Source organism: Neoarius graeffei, chromosome 1 (genome assembly GCF_027579695.1).
Source record: "Neoarius graeffei isolate fNeoGra1 chromosome 1, fNeoGra1.pri, whole genome shotgun sequence".
In the NCBI taxonomy this organism is placed as follows: Eukaryota; Metazoa; Chordata; class Actinopteri; order Siluriformes; family Ariidae; genus Neoarius; species Neoarius graeffei.
Genome location: NC_083569.1, coordinates 54,148,200 through 54,163,712, shown reverse-complemented (window position 1 = coordinate 54,163,712; position 15,513 = coordinate 54,148,200). Strand labels below are relative to the sequence as shown.

Below are 15,513 nucleotides of genomic sequence, written 5' to 3'. Positions count from 1 at the left end.
TTTCCTCAATAAATAAATGACCAAGTATAATATTTTTGTCTCATTTGTTTAACTGGGTTCTCTTTATCTACTTTTAGGACTTGTGTGAAAATCTGATGTTTTAGGTCATATTTATGCAGAAATATAGAAAATTCTAAAGGGTTCACAAACTTTCAAGCACCACTGCAGATTTAAAGCAGTCTCATTAGCTAGCAAACTGCAACAAGTATGAAGAGCTAGTAAGCTTCATAGATATAGGGTTATCAGACTTATTTTATACTGGACTGCAAAGAGAACCAATATTCAGAACTTGTCTCAGGACAAGAGTTCATTTCATTCATCCATTTTTCTTAATGACTTAATGTTCTTAACATCTCTGGGCCCTTGCATTGGAAACGTACGCATACACAAGCATGGGCACACACACAGGCATCGACACAAATCCAAGGTTTTATTTTCATGCACATTTTATTGAACAGTAATATAAAATACTCTTTAATAGTTGTGAGTGCATGCTGCATCAGCCAACAGTTTGGAAGTTAAATTACAAAAGCAAGTCTTAATGTTGTGTAGTGAATTACTTGGGCACTTAAGCATTTGTTTAATTTAAAAAAAAAAACAAAAAAAACAATGGAGTATTTTATTTTCTTAAAGTATTGAGCAGTAACAAACCAGTAACTGATATACAAAGCATAGTTCCTAATAATAATAATAATAATAATAATAATTACACTTTGTCTGTGGCACGTTTACAAAAAAAAAAGTCTAACTGTCTTGTATGACATTAACAGCTGTCATGCATTTTGAGTTCCACATGTAACCACAAACTTATGTCACAATAACAGTTAAACATGCTAAATTGGACTACATGTGTACTTACAGGCGTAAAAACGTTGATTCCTCATCCAATGTTAAATAGTTTGATGCTTTCATAACAAAAGTCGAAGGCCTGAAGCTTTATCCTGGCGTTAGAGTAAAGAATGGCGGTATACATTTCCAGTATATATCGACTAAGCACACTACAGATCAAAACTGGCCTCTGCAGCCAAGGTAATTCATTCATATTTCCTTTGATAAATCTTATAAAACATGCATAGGCAGATGCTTTCTATTTTTTGCCTTTTTCAGAATATAGGTGCTTTTATATATATATATATATATATATATATATATATATATATATATATAATTTTTATTTTACACACATACTTTTTGTTTGTTCGCAATACTTAAAAAGAAAAATTAACACTCACAGAAGTTCCAGCAAGCCACAATAGATCTATTCCCATCTTCAATAAAACAAAACATTTTTCAAATGATAGGTGCGAATTCCAGTTCTAAACTCCAAGAAAGTGGGTACTTGCTATCAAGCAAATTAGCCATTATACAGAAAATAGGATCAAAGCACACACACCAAAGAAACCTGAGGTAAGCATAATCTGTACAAAACCATAAAACGTTCCATTTTTGGCATTTCAATGTTGCAACATTCTTTTAAGACTGCCTAATTTACTTTAGAGCTAGTTTATAAGAGTAGCAAAAAAGGTATCAATAAATAGTCCTTATTTAGTTTATACACCCTTTCCATGTTAAAAACTTTATGCTCTGTCCATTTTAGTGCTGTTTTTTTTTGTAAACATACAATAATTAGTAAGAAGTTACACACACGAAAAAAAAAAAAAAAATCTGTTAACCAGTAAATGAGTAAAGGCCTTTTCACATAAGATATCTGCCTGCTGCGCTTCTCAATCCAGAACCGAGAGCACCCTTCCAATACTTACTCATTCAGAAAAGAGTGAACCCGCAAGAACTTTTCATGGTTTTTACAAGCAAAATATTTTTAAAGGCATATCGAAAGACTAAGAGAGTGTCGCTCTGAATCATGTTTGAAAACTCTGCTCTCCCCTTCACCTCCCTCTCTATCCTCACTTCCTCTGGCTCCTACCCTCTGACTCGCGATGCCCGCCCCCCTGCACTCGTCTGTCCGACTGTAGCATGGAGAGAGAGGGAGGAGCCTGATGACGGCATGGGCGAGGTGTGGGCGGGGATAATCACTGGATGGCACTGCCGCTGCTGGCCTTTGCTTCGGTGCCGTTGCTTTCGGAGCACAGTGCTTTGTTGAGAGAGTTGAGGCTGGCATCGCAAGGCAGCGTGTCGCGCCGGGGTGGCATACGCTCATTAATGCGGTCCAATCCTTTGGCCTCTTCAAAGCTCGTGATCTTGTGTTGTGGCGAAAAGCCTTTGATGGCTGAAGTGGGGAGCAGGAAGGAGGAGAAACGTTAGAATAGGATGCTTCACATTTCTGGCCATGGCAAAGTCCTGCTAGGGTTGTTTAATTTTACTGGTCGATATGTTCAAGTCTCGTTGTAGTAAGTCAAGGTGACTGGACTTGCGATATAATCTTAACCACTTAATCTAATGAACAGACGTTACGAGAACAAGTATGATACTGAAAGAAAATCATTCCTGTGACCTTGACTTACAGGATGACTGAAAACCTTCACATCCATATTTTGGCTGATCCAAAATATTGAAATCCCTCTTTATTTAATGCTCTGTAGCATACTTAAACTGAATAAGATGAAACATTTAAAAAAAAAAAAAAAATCATCGATACATCATGAGATTTGTAAATACACAATGCCTCATGATTCCCTAAATGGTGGGGGGAGAGGGGGGATGAATAGTTTTCTGGATCAATGTAATGTGTAAAAGGAAATACCAGGATACTGACGCTAGCTGCCATGTTGTTTTGGATTATAGAATGGAGCAGTGCTAGGCAGTCTCAGTTCTGGAGGGCCATGAACACACGTGGTTTCCACAAGGCCACTTCCCTTTAGGCTGATCAGAGGCTGGTGGCATTTTGCACTGCCCAGTGGGAACCAAAATAACTAAGCCACCAAGAACTGAACTTCCCACCACACTCCATAAAAGCACTACAGAGGCTCGGGGAAAGTAACGGAACGTAAAAGAGGGAAGAATGTGACAAAAGATAGTAAACGTGTGCACAAAAACAAAGGTGGAGCTCGATCAGTATATGGATACTGAGGGAAGTTGCTTGTTAACCACGTTATGCCTGTTTGAAGCATGCAGCAAACTGAAGAGACGTATTAAAACACTGCTGATTAACAATCCGAGTTGTTCCCTTTCTGACTCGGCCTGCCGTTTGGATCAGGGCTTTGGGCCATGTGGTACAATGGATACGTTTCACCGTTGCTGCATAGCACAGGGCAAACACAGGTTATTAGCAGTGAAGGAAAGAAACACAGACACAGCACAGCCACGGACTATCCACAGGGGGGAAGCCAAAGAAATAGATTTCAAAAATAGAATAATAATAAAAGAAAACCAGTACTGGCACAGTGGGCACCTTTATGTCTAAGAACAATACTTAAGCATCAACAGTTATAACATAAATAGCAGCCAAAGCCACTATTTAGAGCGCAGTTGAGGTTGTTCTTGTGGTATATACTGTTGGTAAAACTCAAATTTGAGGCAAAAACAAAGCACAACTGCATCAGTACCATTGTTTTAAAGGGGATATAAGGACTGTACACTGGGTAACTGTAGTCTTGTAATTACTGTATAATATACCAGTGGTTCTCAAAGGGGTCCCAAGGGTCCTCATGGTATCACCATGGGGAAGATTTGACTTTTTTGGGGTACAGTGGTGGAAATCACAACCCACCATTATTACTACAACTTTAGTTATTAGCTAGTTTGACTGGTCAGTTGAATTAAATGAGCTTTAATCCAAACCTCAAAAACCCGGAAACAAGTAGGGAACATGGACCTGATGTATTCTGTTGGTTGAATGCTCAGGATAAAAGTATTCTCCAATAAATATCAAAGATATCATTGTAAACATTTCAATAACGAACTTAATAGAAGCTTTGCACCGTCACGTGATCCCCATAGCAATGGTAACTATGCCGCCATGACAGGAAGCAGCTTGTAGTGCTTCATTCAGCCGAGTTAGTTGTTATTGATTGGTATGGGAAGGTTTTGCTGCGTTTTTGGATGTGCAAATTATTTTGAACAAAACAGACATCAGATTTTTTTTTTTAATTTACCAAAAGTAATTCATTATTGGAGGGGGAAAAAAAAAAAGAGAGATTTCTAAATGTAGAAATGAAAAATGACTCGCAAACATGCGGTGGGACTCCGTGTTAAACGGAGAAGTCAAAACCCCTATGGTATGCTAACTTCATTTCCACAAAGGTAAAAATTAAAACTGCAGCGAGGTGCTCATTCTTATACAGAGAAGTGAACATGAGCCAAAGAGAAACTTCAGCAAGGTGCTCAAGCTCATGTTTACATCACTATATAAGAATGAGCACCTCGCTGCACTATGTTTGCAAGCTATTTACCCCTTCTACAACCCCGATTTCAAAAAAGTTGGGACAAAGTACAAATTGTAAATAAAAATGGAATGCAATAATTTACAAATCTCAAAAACTGATATTGTATTCACAATAGAACATAGACAACATATCAAATGTCGAAAGTGAGACATTTTGAAATTTCATGCCAAATATTGGCTCATTTGAAATTTCATGACAGCAACACATCTCAAAAAAGTTGGGACAGGGGCAATAAGAGGCTGGAAAAGTTAAAGGTACAAAAAAGGAACAGCTGGAGGACCAAATTGCAACTCATTAGGTCAATTGGCAATAGGTCATTAACATGACTGGGTATAAAAAGAGCATCTTGGAGTGGCAGCGGCTCTCAGAAGTAAAGATGGGAAGAGGATCACCAATCCCCCTAATTCTGCACCGACAAATAGTGGAGCAATATCAGAAAGGAGTTCGACAGTGTAAAATTGCAAAGAGTTTGAACATATCATCATCTACAGTGCATAATATCATCAAAAGATTCAGAGAATCTGGAAGAATCTCTGTGCGTAAGGGTCAAGGCCGGAAAACCATACTGGGTGCCCGTGATCTTCGGGCCCTTAGACGGCACTGCATCACATACAGGCATGCTTCTGTATTGGAAATCACAAAATGGGCTCAGGAATATTTCCAGAGAATATTATCTGTGAACACAATTCACCGTGCCATCCGCCGTTGCCAGCTAAAACTCTATAGTTCAAAGAAGCAGCCGTATCTAAACGTGATCCAGAAGCGCAGACGTCTTCTCTGGGCCAAGGCTCATTTAAAATGGACTGTGGCAAAGTGGAAAACTGTTCTGTGGTCAGACGAATCAAAATTTGAAGTTCTTTATGGAAATCAGGGACGCCGTGTCATTCGGACTAAAGAGGAGAAGGATGACCCAAGTTGTTATCAGCGCTCAGTTCAGAAGCCTGCATCTCTGATGGTATGGGGTTGCATTAATGCGTGTGGCATGGGCAGCTTACACATCTGAAAAGACACCATCAATGCTGAAAGGTAGATCCAGGTTCTAGAGCAACATATGCTCCCATCCAGACGACGTCTCTTTCAGGGAAGACCTTGCATTTTCCAACATGACAATGCCAAACCACATACTGCATCAATTACAGCATCATGGCTGCGTAGAAGAAGGGTCCGGGTACTGAACTGGCCAGCCTGCAGTCCAGATCTTTCACCCATAGAAAACATTTGGCGCATCATAAAACGGAAGATACGACAAAAAAGACCTAAGACAGTTGAGCAACTAGAATCCTACATTAGGCAAGAATGGGTTAACATTCCTATCCCTAAACTTGAGCAACTTGTCTCCTCAGTCCCCAGACGTTTACAGACTGTTGTAAAGAGAAAAGGGGATGTCTCACAGTGGGAAACATAGCCTTCTCCCAACTTTTTTGAGATGTGTTGTTGTCATGAAATTTAAAATCACCTAATTTTTCTCTTTAAATGATACATTTTCTCAGTTTAAACATTTGATATGTCATCTATGTTCTATTCTGAATATGATATGGAATTTTGAAACTTCCACATCATTGCATTCCGTTTTGATTTACAATTTGTACTTTGTCCCAACTTTTTTGGAATCAGGGTTGTATGTTTAGAAACCTCTCTAGTTTTTGTTCCCCCCGATAATGAATTACATTTGGTAAATTAAAAAAAAATCTGATGTCTGTTTTGTACGGAAGCCGAGAGACGCCCTTCATATAATCCTTTTTTTTTTATTCACCTTATCCCGAGATAACGACATAATTAATTCAGGATCTCGAGAAAACAACACAACTAATTTGAGATCTCAAGAAAACAAAACCGTTACTTCGAGATCTCGAGAAAACAAAATTATTCCGTGATCTCGAGTAAACAGCTGAGAAATGGTTCATTCAGGTGCTCCAAGAGACTTGTGATATGCTGACTTTGGGGCTATTTCTCATTCTGTATAGACGCAACTTTGGTCATTAGAATGTCTGGAATAATAGATCACCTAATAAGGCAATATTTTGATCAGGGGTTGACACAGGGAGAGATTGCATTAAGTCTTTTAATAAGGGATAATTTCAAAATTAGTCCGCGGCACCTCCGCAGAAGACTGGCCCCCCTCTCTCTCAAGGCATCGTAAAAAGCCATTTCTGCTCCGTTACATGTCCGCCAATTTCTAAGTCTTCGTTGTCTGACCCACAGGGGGCGCAGCTCTGGTAGAAATCTCAGCTGTTTTCTTGAGATCATGAAATAATTGTTTTGTTTTTTCGAGATCACGGAATAATTGTTTTGTTTTCTCGAGCTCTCGAATTAGTTGTGTTATTTTCTCGAGATCCTGAATTAATTATGTCGTTATCTTGGGATAACAAGGTGAATAAAAAAAAAAAAAGATTACATGAAGGGCCTCTCGTGGCTTCCGTAGTTTTGTTCAAAACGGTTTGCACATCCAAAACCACAGCAAAACCTTCCCATATTGATCAATAACAACCAACTCGGGTGAATGAGGCACTGCAAGCTGCCTCCTGTCATAGCGGCGTAGTTACTGTTGCTATGGGGGTCACGTGACGGTACAAAGCTTCTATATCTGAATAGTTGGATTGTGTTCATAAATCAGGGCTAAGATGGTCTGTAGGATTTATTGCACAGTCCCTTACTGCAAAATTTTGAGAACCCCTGTTATATACAGTGAAATTTTGCATGGAAAAATATGTTTCAATGCTCTCCAAAATTACATGCTATATGACATGTGGCTGCACTTGCAATCAAGTTCCCCTTTAAAGCAAGCGTGGCCTGTTTCAGTATTTTCTTTTTTTATTTCTATTTTCGCTGAACACTAAAGCACTTTGTTTGCCCAAACACCCAACACACTGTACACAAGTTACAGTAACAATAGATGAACCCATTAGAACCCCTTTGTCTGTTGCAGGCAGGCAACAGAAAGGGGAAAAGGGGCTTTGGCCTATTTACCTTCATCGGCCTCTATAGCCTCAATAGTAGCTGAAGAGAAGAAGGGGAAGGGGGTTACAAAACGAGTGAGAGAGGTGAGCAGAGCAGGTTAAATTTGTCCATTAACAAAGTCAACGAGCAGCAAAAAGAGCCAAATGTACATGTAATAGCATTAACACACAGCGAAACAACTCTGAGGTAAGAAACACACAGAGATGCTAGAGGAGAAAGGAAGACGGAACAAGAGAGGCTCAGAGGAAGAGTGAGTGAAATGTTTAATGATAGATTCTTGTACCACGGAGAATGGATGACTGGGGGAAATGGGACAGAAACGTACAGAAAGCGGCGGGTGCTCAGAGCATGACTGTCTCATTGTGTCTCACTGCTCTGTATTTTAATACATTTTAACTGTTGAGCATGAAATGTGAGAAGCCACGGGATGCAGATACAGAACGGCTGTTACAGGTTCAGGGCTCTATTGTGTCCAAACACAATATCAGAAAAATGCGTTTTAATAATGACTGAAATTATTATATCTGCCCACATACACAGTTTCTAATGAGAAAGTCGTTAGCATGTCTCATCAAAGAAAATCTCCATCTTTGACAGCACTGAGTAGAAGTTGCTACTTACCTTCAAGTAACCATCTTTGATGGTTAACATTATGTACATTAAATTAATATGCAGGAACATGTACACGCTCAGAACAAGAATGGAAATTTGGCAAAATGTGAAGATCTCTGTAAAACTGAAGGAAAACTGGGAGACTTTGTTCAAGAGAATAGGATCAAGAGAAACCATCACACACACAATCTGCTAAGGTGACAGAGGTGCCGAGGGAAGAGACAGCATTGCAGTAGAAGCACTCTGCTGTCTCAGTGGACAGAGAGCACACAATTAGCTGTGTTTCTACGAATGCTGAGGCAGGAATAAGCCTTCAACTTCACTCAGGCTCTGGCATGTCTCCATTTTCGAGCTGAACTACTAGAGCCGTATTTACAAAGATCTTAAGGCTAATAGCAGCTCCCAAATGGCCTCCTTTTCCCTGGATTTAGATTTACACGGGGCAGTGGGGGTAATGCCTTTTCATTACAGGAGTACCTCTTTTTATAGACTTTCCTCCACTCTGCACGTTTTAGGCCTGTCCCCTGGTCTGGAAAGTCTGCACTCTCTTTTACTCACTATAATGGCTTGAAATAATGCCAGATTAATTCATGTATATAATGTAAACTGACATATTTGATAAATTTATCCTGTGGATAAAGAGTTTTCACTGTTTTTCTTAAACGTGCAGACACGTCCTGGCCAAATTTAACAATGAGATCAATTATACCCTGTCCACACTAGGGATTTTGTACCGATACGAAACTACTTTCGTACTGCAACACCTGTCCACACTAGCAACTATACCAGTAGTGTAGCGGTATAACTATTGGTACGAAACCCACAAATGTCTGGGTTTCGTACCAGTACAGTATCGGTACTGTAGCGCTTCGCTGTAGTGTGGACAGATGAAGCGGCTCTGTATCGATACAAATATAATGCGCATGCGCAAAGTCACACACCTCAATCGATGTCTTCGCTGAATAAAATAGTGAAGAACGGAGATTCGTTTGTTTCTTTCTCAACTGCCTCGCACGTTTTATACGATTCGACTGAATAAATGACCACCAGAAATACAGACTGTACACTGACAACAAAAAGCGCACACACGTCGTTTCATCCGTACGGAAGCCGAGAGAGGCCCTTCATATAATCCTTTTTTTTTTTTAATTCACCTTGTTATCCCGAGATAACAACATAATTAATTCAGGATCTCAAGAAAACAAAATTATTTCATGATCTCGAGTAAACAGCTGAGAAATGGTTCATTCAGGTGCGCCAAGAGACTTGTGATATGCTGACTTTGGGGCTATTTCTCATTCTGTATAGACGTAACTTTGGTCATTAGAATGTCTGGAATAATCGATCACCTAATAAGGCAATATTTTGATCAGGGGTTGACACAGGGAGAGATTGCATTAAGTCTTTTAATAAGGGATCATTTCAAAATTAGTCTGCGGCACCACCGCAGAAGACTGGCCCGGCTTCGTCTCTACTGACGGAGATACAGTGATCCAGCTGAGATCATGAAATAATTGTTTTGTTTTCTCAAGATCTCGAAATAATGGATGCCATATATTCTCGGAAGGAAGTTACTCAGTAACCACGGAAACATTTTGCGCACGCGCATTTCAACTACCGTGAAAGAAAACCGCAAACATTTCTCGCTAGTGTGGACAGATGCACTAAACTGTACCGGTATACTTTGTATCGATACAGTTATACCACTTTCATACCGGTATAAGTGTGAACACAGCATAAGATGTATACAACATTCAAAGAAGTTTCTCAGAATGGTGTTTCTGATGGCTTTGGATAAGCTAGTGTACACACAATGTGCAAAGAGCCTACTCATTACCAAGCTCTACGTGAACACAGGCCCAACAACAAGCTCCTATTATAAAAGAAAAAGCAATCAGTTTGCATTGAAGACATGAGATGCACCTTTGTTGGATTACAAAAGGTTTTTTTTATGCAGTAGTAACTACAAATTCAAGGCACTTTCTTCGAGTTCATAACATCCCTTGATAGAGGATATTCACCATTTCCTGCAGCACAGAAAATTAAAACAGCTTAATAACAAGCCTCTATTAACATCATGAAAATTAATTCAGCAAATGGTCCTCCCTGCAGTTTAATGAACAACTTTTTGTGCCACTTTTGGAAAAATTATAGTGGTAAGATTTTTTTTTTGTTAATACGGCTCCTGATGTTCATCACACACTCAAAACTGGGACAGATGAGGAGTCAAAACTTCTTTAAAAAAAAAAAAAAAAAGAAGGGAAACAAACTAACCCGATTATTGTTCATTATATTAGATATAACCAAACTTTGCATTTAGTGCGAGTGCTGGATGTGAGATCATGCAAGTGAGAGAGTAAAGTTGTTCTAATTCCTGCCTGTGGTTTGTGAAGAGGTATCAGCGATGTTGTTTTAAACACAGTTTCATTGCTATACTAGTATGGTTAAATCTATAAAATGTAATAGCATGATGCAACATAAGGTGGTAGATTTATATTATATTATTATTCTATCCACATTCACTGGATATGAGCAATCACGCGCTCTGATTGGCTACTCTACTACTAGGCTACCAGCTCATATACCCTGAGTAGAGAAGAACAAAATGGTGGAGCGTGTTGCTGAACCAACCGAGGACGAAATAAAAACTCTACTCGAAAACAAAACCCCAAAAATCATAATCAAGTATTTAAAAGAAACAAATACCTAAAAGAACACAATATCTCCTGTTCCACACTCCAGCCCAGTCGGTGGCGGTAATGCACCTTTAAGTTGGTTTGCCAACCGCCAAAAAAATCCCTAAAGAAGAACCACTCCCCCCAAAAATAAAAAGCAACAAAATATGGAATAAAAGTATTTGCTAGTAAGAACTTTTTTTTTTTTTGGTCAAGAATTATTATAGCATTTTTCACAAATTGCTACTATCATTTCGCCAGTTTATTTACATTCTAAGCAGAAATGATTTTGTCAGACGTTTTGTATAAAGATTTCCTTTATAATATTTGCAAAAAATAAAAATGCTCCGTTTCTCAAAATCCAGTGAATGTGGATAGAATAAAACAGTTATTCCACTCAATCTCGTCGTACATGGCTTATAGCCAACTCGGCGCTACGCACCTCATCAGCTATCAGCTCATGTACGACTTAATTTTGTGGAATAACTTAAATATTTATTCTTACTTTGGTTATAATAGAAAATGCCTTTAGTGTATTTCGGTACATGATATGGCCAAAGCTATGTGGTCACCTGACATCACACCCACATGTGGTTTTTCCCCAAACTGTTACCACACAACTGTATTCCTTTCAGTGGAATTAAGGAGCCCAAACATTCTTCAGCACGACAAAACCCCTGTACACAAAGTGAGCTCCATTAAGACAAGGTTGGTGTGAAGAACTCGAGTGTCCTGCACAGAGCCCTGATATACTATGCGGCCAGTTTCTCACCCAACATTAGTGCCTGACCTCACTTGTGGCTGAATGGGTAAAATCCTCACATCCATGCTCCAAAATCTGGTGGGAAGACTTTACAGAAGACTGGAGGATATAACAGCGGCAAAGGGGACGAGCTCGCTCCATATTACTGCTCATGGTTTTGGAATCGGATGCTCAACAAGCACAAGTGGGTGTGATGGTCAGGTGTCCACAAACTTTTGGTCATACAGTATAACGTTGCCTGTGTTTTACTGTGTACTATATTGAGCATCATAATATCAGCAACTCTGGAAATCACATATGCTTGGATCTGTGGTTCAGAAACTTCAGAAGCTCAGTCATTGTTACTCCATATGATGAAATATTCTGTGCCATTACAGCATCATTATTCATGCTTAATAAGACCTGTTATAAGCCTTTGAACCACAAACTTAAAAAAAAAAAAGATGCAATTTCCTCAGAGGTGCTGTAAAATTGTGATGCAGAAAAGTAGATGCTTTAATTCAGCATGTGTTAGGTGCCATAATGAAGGTTAACTATGTGGAGTGTTTGAGTGAATTCTGCATTTGTTTCATGTAGAAGAGTGAAAGACACATTATACCTGCAGTTTCCACGGAGAGAGAGAGAGAGAGAGAGAGAGAGAGAGAGAGAGAGAGAGAAAAGACATTGTTTGACACATCAGCAGATAGTACAGTGAGTGTAGGAGATTCAGAGAAGACCTTTTGTTCCACACATCACCAGCAGAGGGTGCATCAGTGTGTAAACATGTATAGTACCAGGCAAAAGTTTGGACACCCCTACTCTTTCACAGGTTTTTCTGTATTTTGACTATTTGCTACATTGTGGAACAATCCTGAAGACATCAAAACTATGAAATAACAAATGTTTTTTTTTTCGCGGTCCGGTTTCCATCAAATCCTGCGCTCTGATCAGCTGGCGAGCGGGTCCGTATCCTACAGTACAGACCCCGGTTACGGACCTCTGGTGACTCGCTCGTTCACAACAACAACAAACATAGCAATTTTTGTCAACATTTATCTTTTTTATAAGATTTATTTATAAGATTTTTATCAAAAATCTTGTAAATTTTTGCCAGCATTTCTCAGGAGAATAGCATTAATTTTACAGCATGGATAGCGATAACGACAGTGTTCACAGCAAAAGCGAGTTTTACTACCCTGAGGAAGAAGAAATAAAATAAAACATTTCAGGAGAAAGCTAAAAACCTCTAACTGTTGCTAACGCCGAGCAAAAACATGGCTGAATCCTGAATGACTCAATTTTGTATAAATAGGTGACTACATAGGCGGCAAAATGTAGTTTTTTTTCCTGCCATGGAAGTGCACTTGTATACCGAGGAGGAAGCCATTTGCATTACAGCCGTGAATGAGGATTCAAAATGGCAGCTAGCCTCGGTTTTCCCTTTCGGGCGCTCTCGTTTTCTGTTAGAATTTGGTAAAGAAAAAAAAAAAAAAATTTACCAGCTTAAGGTCGGTCCGTATGGTGAAATACCGTGACCTCGGCCCAGAGGGCCTTGCTCAGTACTTTCAAGACCTTAGTCACGGTATTTCACCATACGGACCGACCTTAAAGTGCTGATGACACGTTTTTGACATCTTTGGCGATGTTTTATAACATAAAAAGTAATTCCAGATGATCCATATATTAATTCACGAAGGCGCCTATTTTACAAGTTATGATAAAAAACGCGGCTATTTGGGCAAATTTGACGGGGCTGCAGCACCCAGGAGACGAAGGAGGAGGAGGGGCTATATGACGTCAGCGAAAGAACCTTCCTCCTAACTTACCAGTTTATTGTTGATGCGACAGGTGTTCAGTTTGTCATTATTAGTATTATTATTATTATACATTATATATATAAGTTATTATGCCTTCGCGTTGTGTTGCCGGCTTTTGCTCCAAAACCCACAAGGATGGGGTAAGTTTATTCAAGTTTCCCAGAGATCCCGAGCTGCATGCGAAGTGGGTGAAGCAAGTCAGGCGCACTCGTGACAAGTGGGAGCCCTCACCAACATCCGTCCTGTGCTCTGAACACTTCGATTTGGATTGTTTTGACACCCTTCCCAGCTTAAAAGAATCTCTTGGGTGTTCAGTTCAGCACAAACGTGTGTTACTACCATCAGCAGTGCCTACACAGTGTTGCCAGATTGGGATTTTTCCCGCCCAGTTGAGCGGTTTCAAGTGCATTTTGGTGGGTTTTGAACATATTTTGGGCTGGAAAACGTCAGCAGTATCTGTTGCCAGATACTGCTCAAGTTTTCCAGCCCAAAATATGTTCAAAACCCACCAAAACGCACTTGAAACCGCTCAACTGGGCGGGAAAAATCCCAATCTGGCAACACTGCCAGTATTCCAGAGGGGTCTACTAGTAGCTATGCCGGATCCAAAGACAGTCCTCCTGTCAGAACATGTGTTGTGAAACAACATAAGACAAAGGTACGTAGAGCTATAGATTCTACATGATAATCATAAATGTAATCATAAAGTCGGCGTGATATCAGTCACGTATTTGCTTGTGAAAGCTTGCTGCTTTCATGTAACTGCCGCCTAGCAACGAGAGGCAAAGGGTAAAGAGGGTAGGCTATCATAGATTCTATTCGGAAGAGATCAACACAATTCTAGACTCCCAGAAGAGGAAGAGCTAGCACTAGAGAGTTCACCGGCGTTTTCATGCGCCATTTCCATTGAGTAGAACCAGAGTAGAACAGCCAGTGAACCGCAGCGTGTTCTCCCGCTGACATCACAACATGGCCGCGAGCCACGGACCCAGTTTTCTTGCGCTGTGCAATTAAAAGCTGGATATTCGCGTAACAGCTTCTTTTCACGTAATTATAACAGAAATCTAACATGTTTGCCATGTTGTATAGTTTATTTAAGAAATTGCATAGAGTCATGTTCGTGTCATCAGCCCTTTAAGCTGGTAAATAACACACATATACACACACTATAATTCTTCTATCTTAGATTCTTCAAAGTAGCCCCCATTTACCTTGACGCTTTGCACACTATTGGCGTTATCTTAACCAGCTTCATGAGGTAGTCACCTGGAATGCTTTTCAATTAACAGGTGCCTCGACAAAAGTTAATTAGTGCAATTTCTTGCCGCCCTAATGTGTTCGAGATCAAACAGTAAATAATAAACATACAGTAAATAGTCCTATTCCACAACTGTAGTAATCCATATTTATGTCAAGAACTGCTCAAATAAGTAAAGAGAAACGACATCCATCATTACTTTAAGACATGAAGTGTCTTAATAAAAATAAGGAAAAGCCATTTGATTAGTAGACTTGTCCAAACTTTTGACTGGTACTGTATATTCATAAATAAAGGTGTGTGTGTTGGGGGGGGGAACCCCACAGGGCAATTGAACATTCCCGAGGCTGCATACCAGGTAAAGATGGGATTTAAAATGGCTGTGCTTCCACTGCTTTTGAAGAAAAACAAAGTCAGTTGCCATACATCAGTTAGAATGTTTGGCTACGCCATAAAAGTAACTAAACTAACATCTGAGAAAGTAGAGAGTTTGTAGATAGTCATCATATTAATTGGAACTCTTTCACTTTTGGGGTCCCATTATAAAACTAAGATACTGTCTCTACCTCATTTTTTTGGGCTTTCATATGACTTATTTTAATTATTTTTGCATTTTTATGTGTCTTCCCCCCAAAAAAGGCAAAATTGTAATTAGCACAGTTGGAAAATGGGTTTGAGGACAGATGCTAGGATTTCAGAATAAAGAATTTCAGTTATGAGCGATGCTTCTTTACTGTAGTTTCAAGGTTCTCCCTTTGACAAGAAAACGATGAGTTGTTTTATGTTAGCATACATTTCAGTGCTGAAATAATCTGTTAGAGGATAACGACTGAGAAAAAAAATTTCACAATTATTCAGCCAACTGAGGAACAAATCAGTAGACTGGACTTCATTGCATTAAATTTACACTCAACGTACTTTTGGTTCACACTGTATGTTTTAACATTATATTTCTTACAAAGTATAGATCTTTGATTCAGGCTACTCTTTCATCATAATCCATTAACTGAGTGGATATTTTATATGCAGCATTTCACCCCAGTTAGACTTTGAAAGCAAGCAGTTTAACGAACACTGACTGTACCCAACGTCAGCACAGTGTTCGGAA

The 15,513-nt window shown here is 39.4% G+C and overlaps 1 protein-coding gene across 2 annotated transcripts in view; it reads right to left on the bottom strand.

The window, feature by feature from the left end:
- Positions 1–428: 428 nt before the first annotated feature.
- Positions 429–15,513, bottom strand: part of LOC132894605 (protein phosphatase 3 catalytic subunit alpha) — a 246,988-nt gene continuing 231,903 nt past the window's right edge. For both annotated transcript variants that reach the window (XM_060934673.1, XM_060934682.1), the window contains one exon: positions 429–2,227. In XM_060934673.1, coding sequence (XP_060790656.1) covers positions 2,031–2,227 — 197 coding nt within the window. In that variant the 3' untranslated portion in view covers positions 429–2,030. The remainder of the gene's footprint in view (positions 2,228–15,513) is intronic.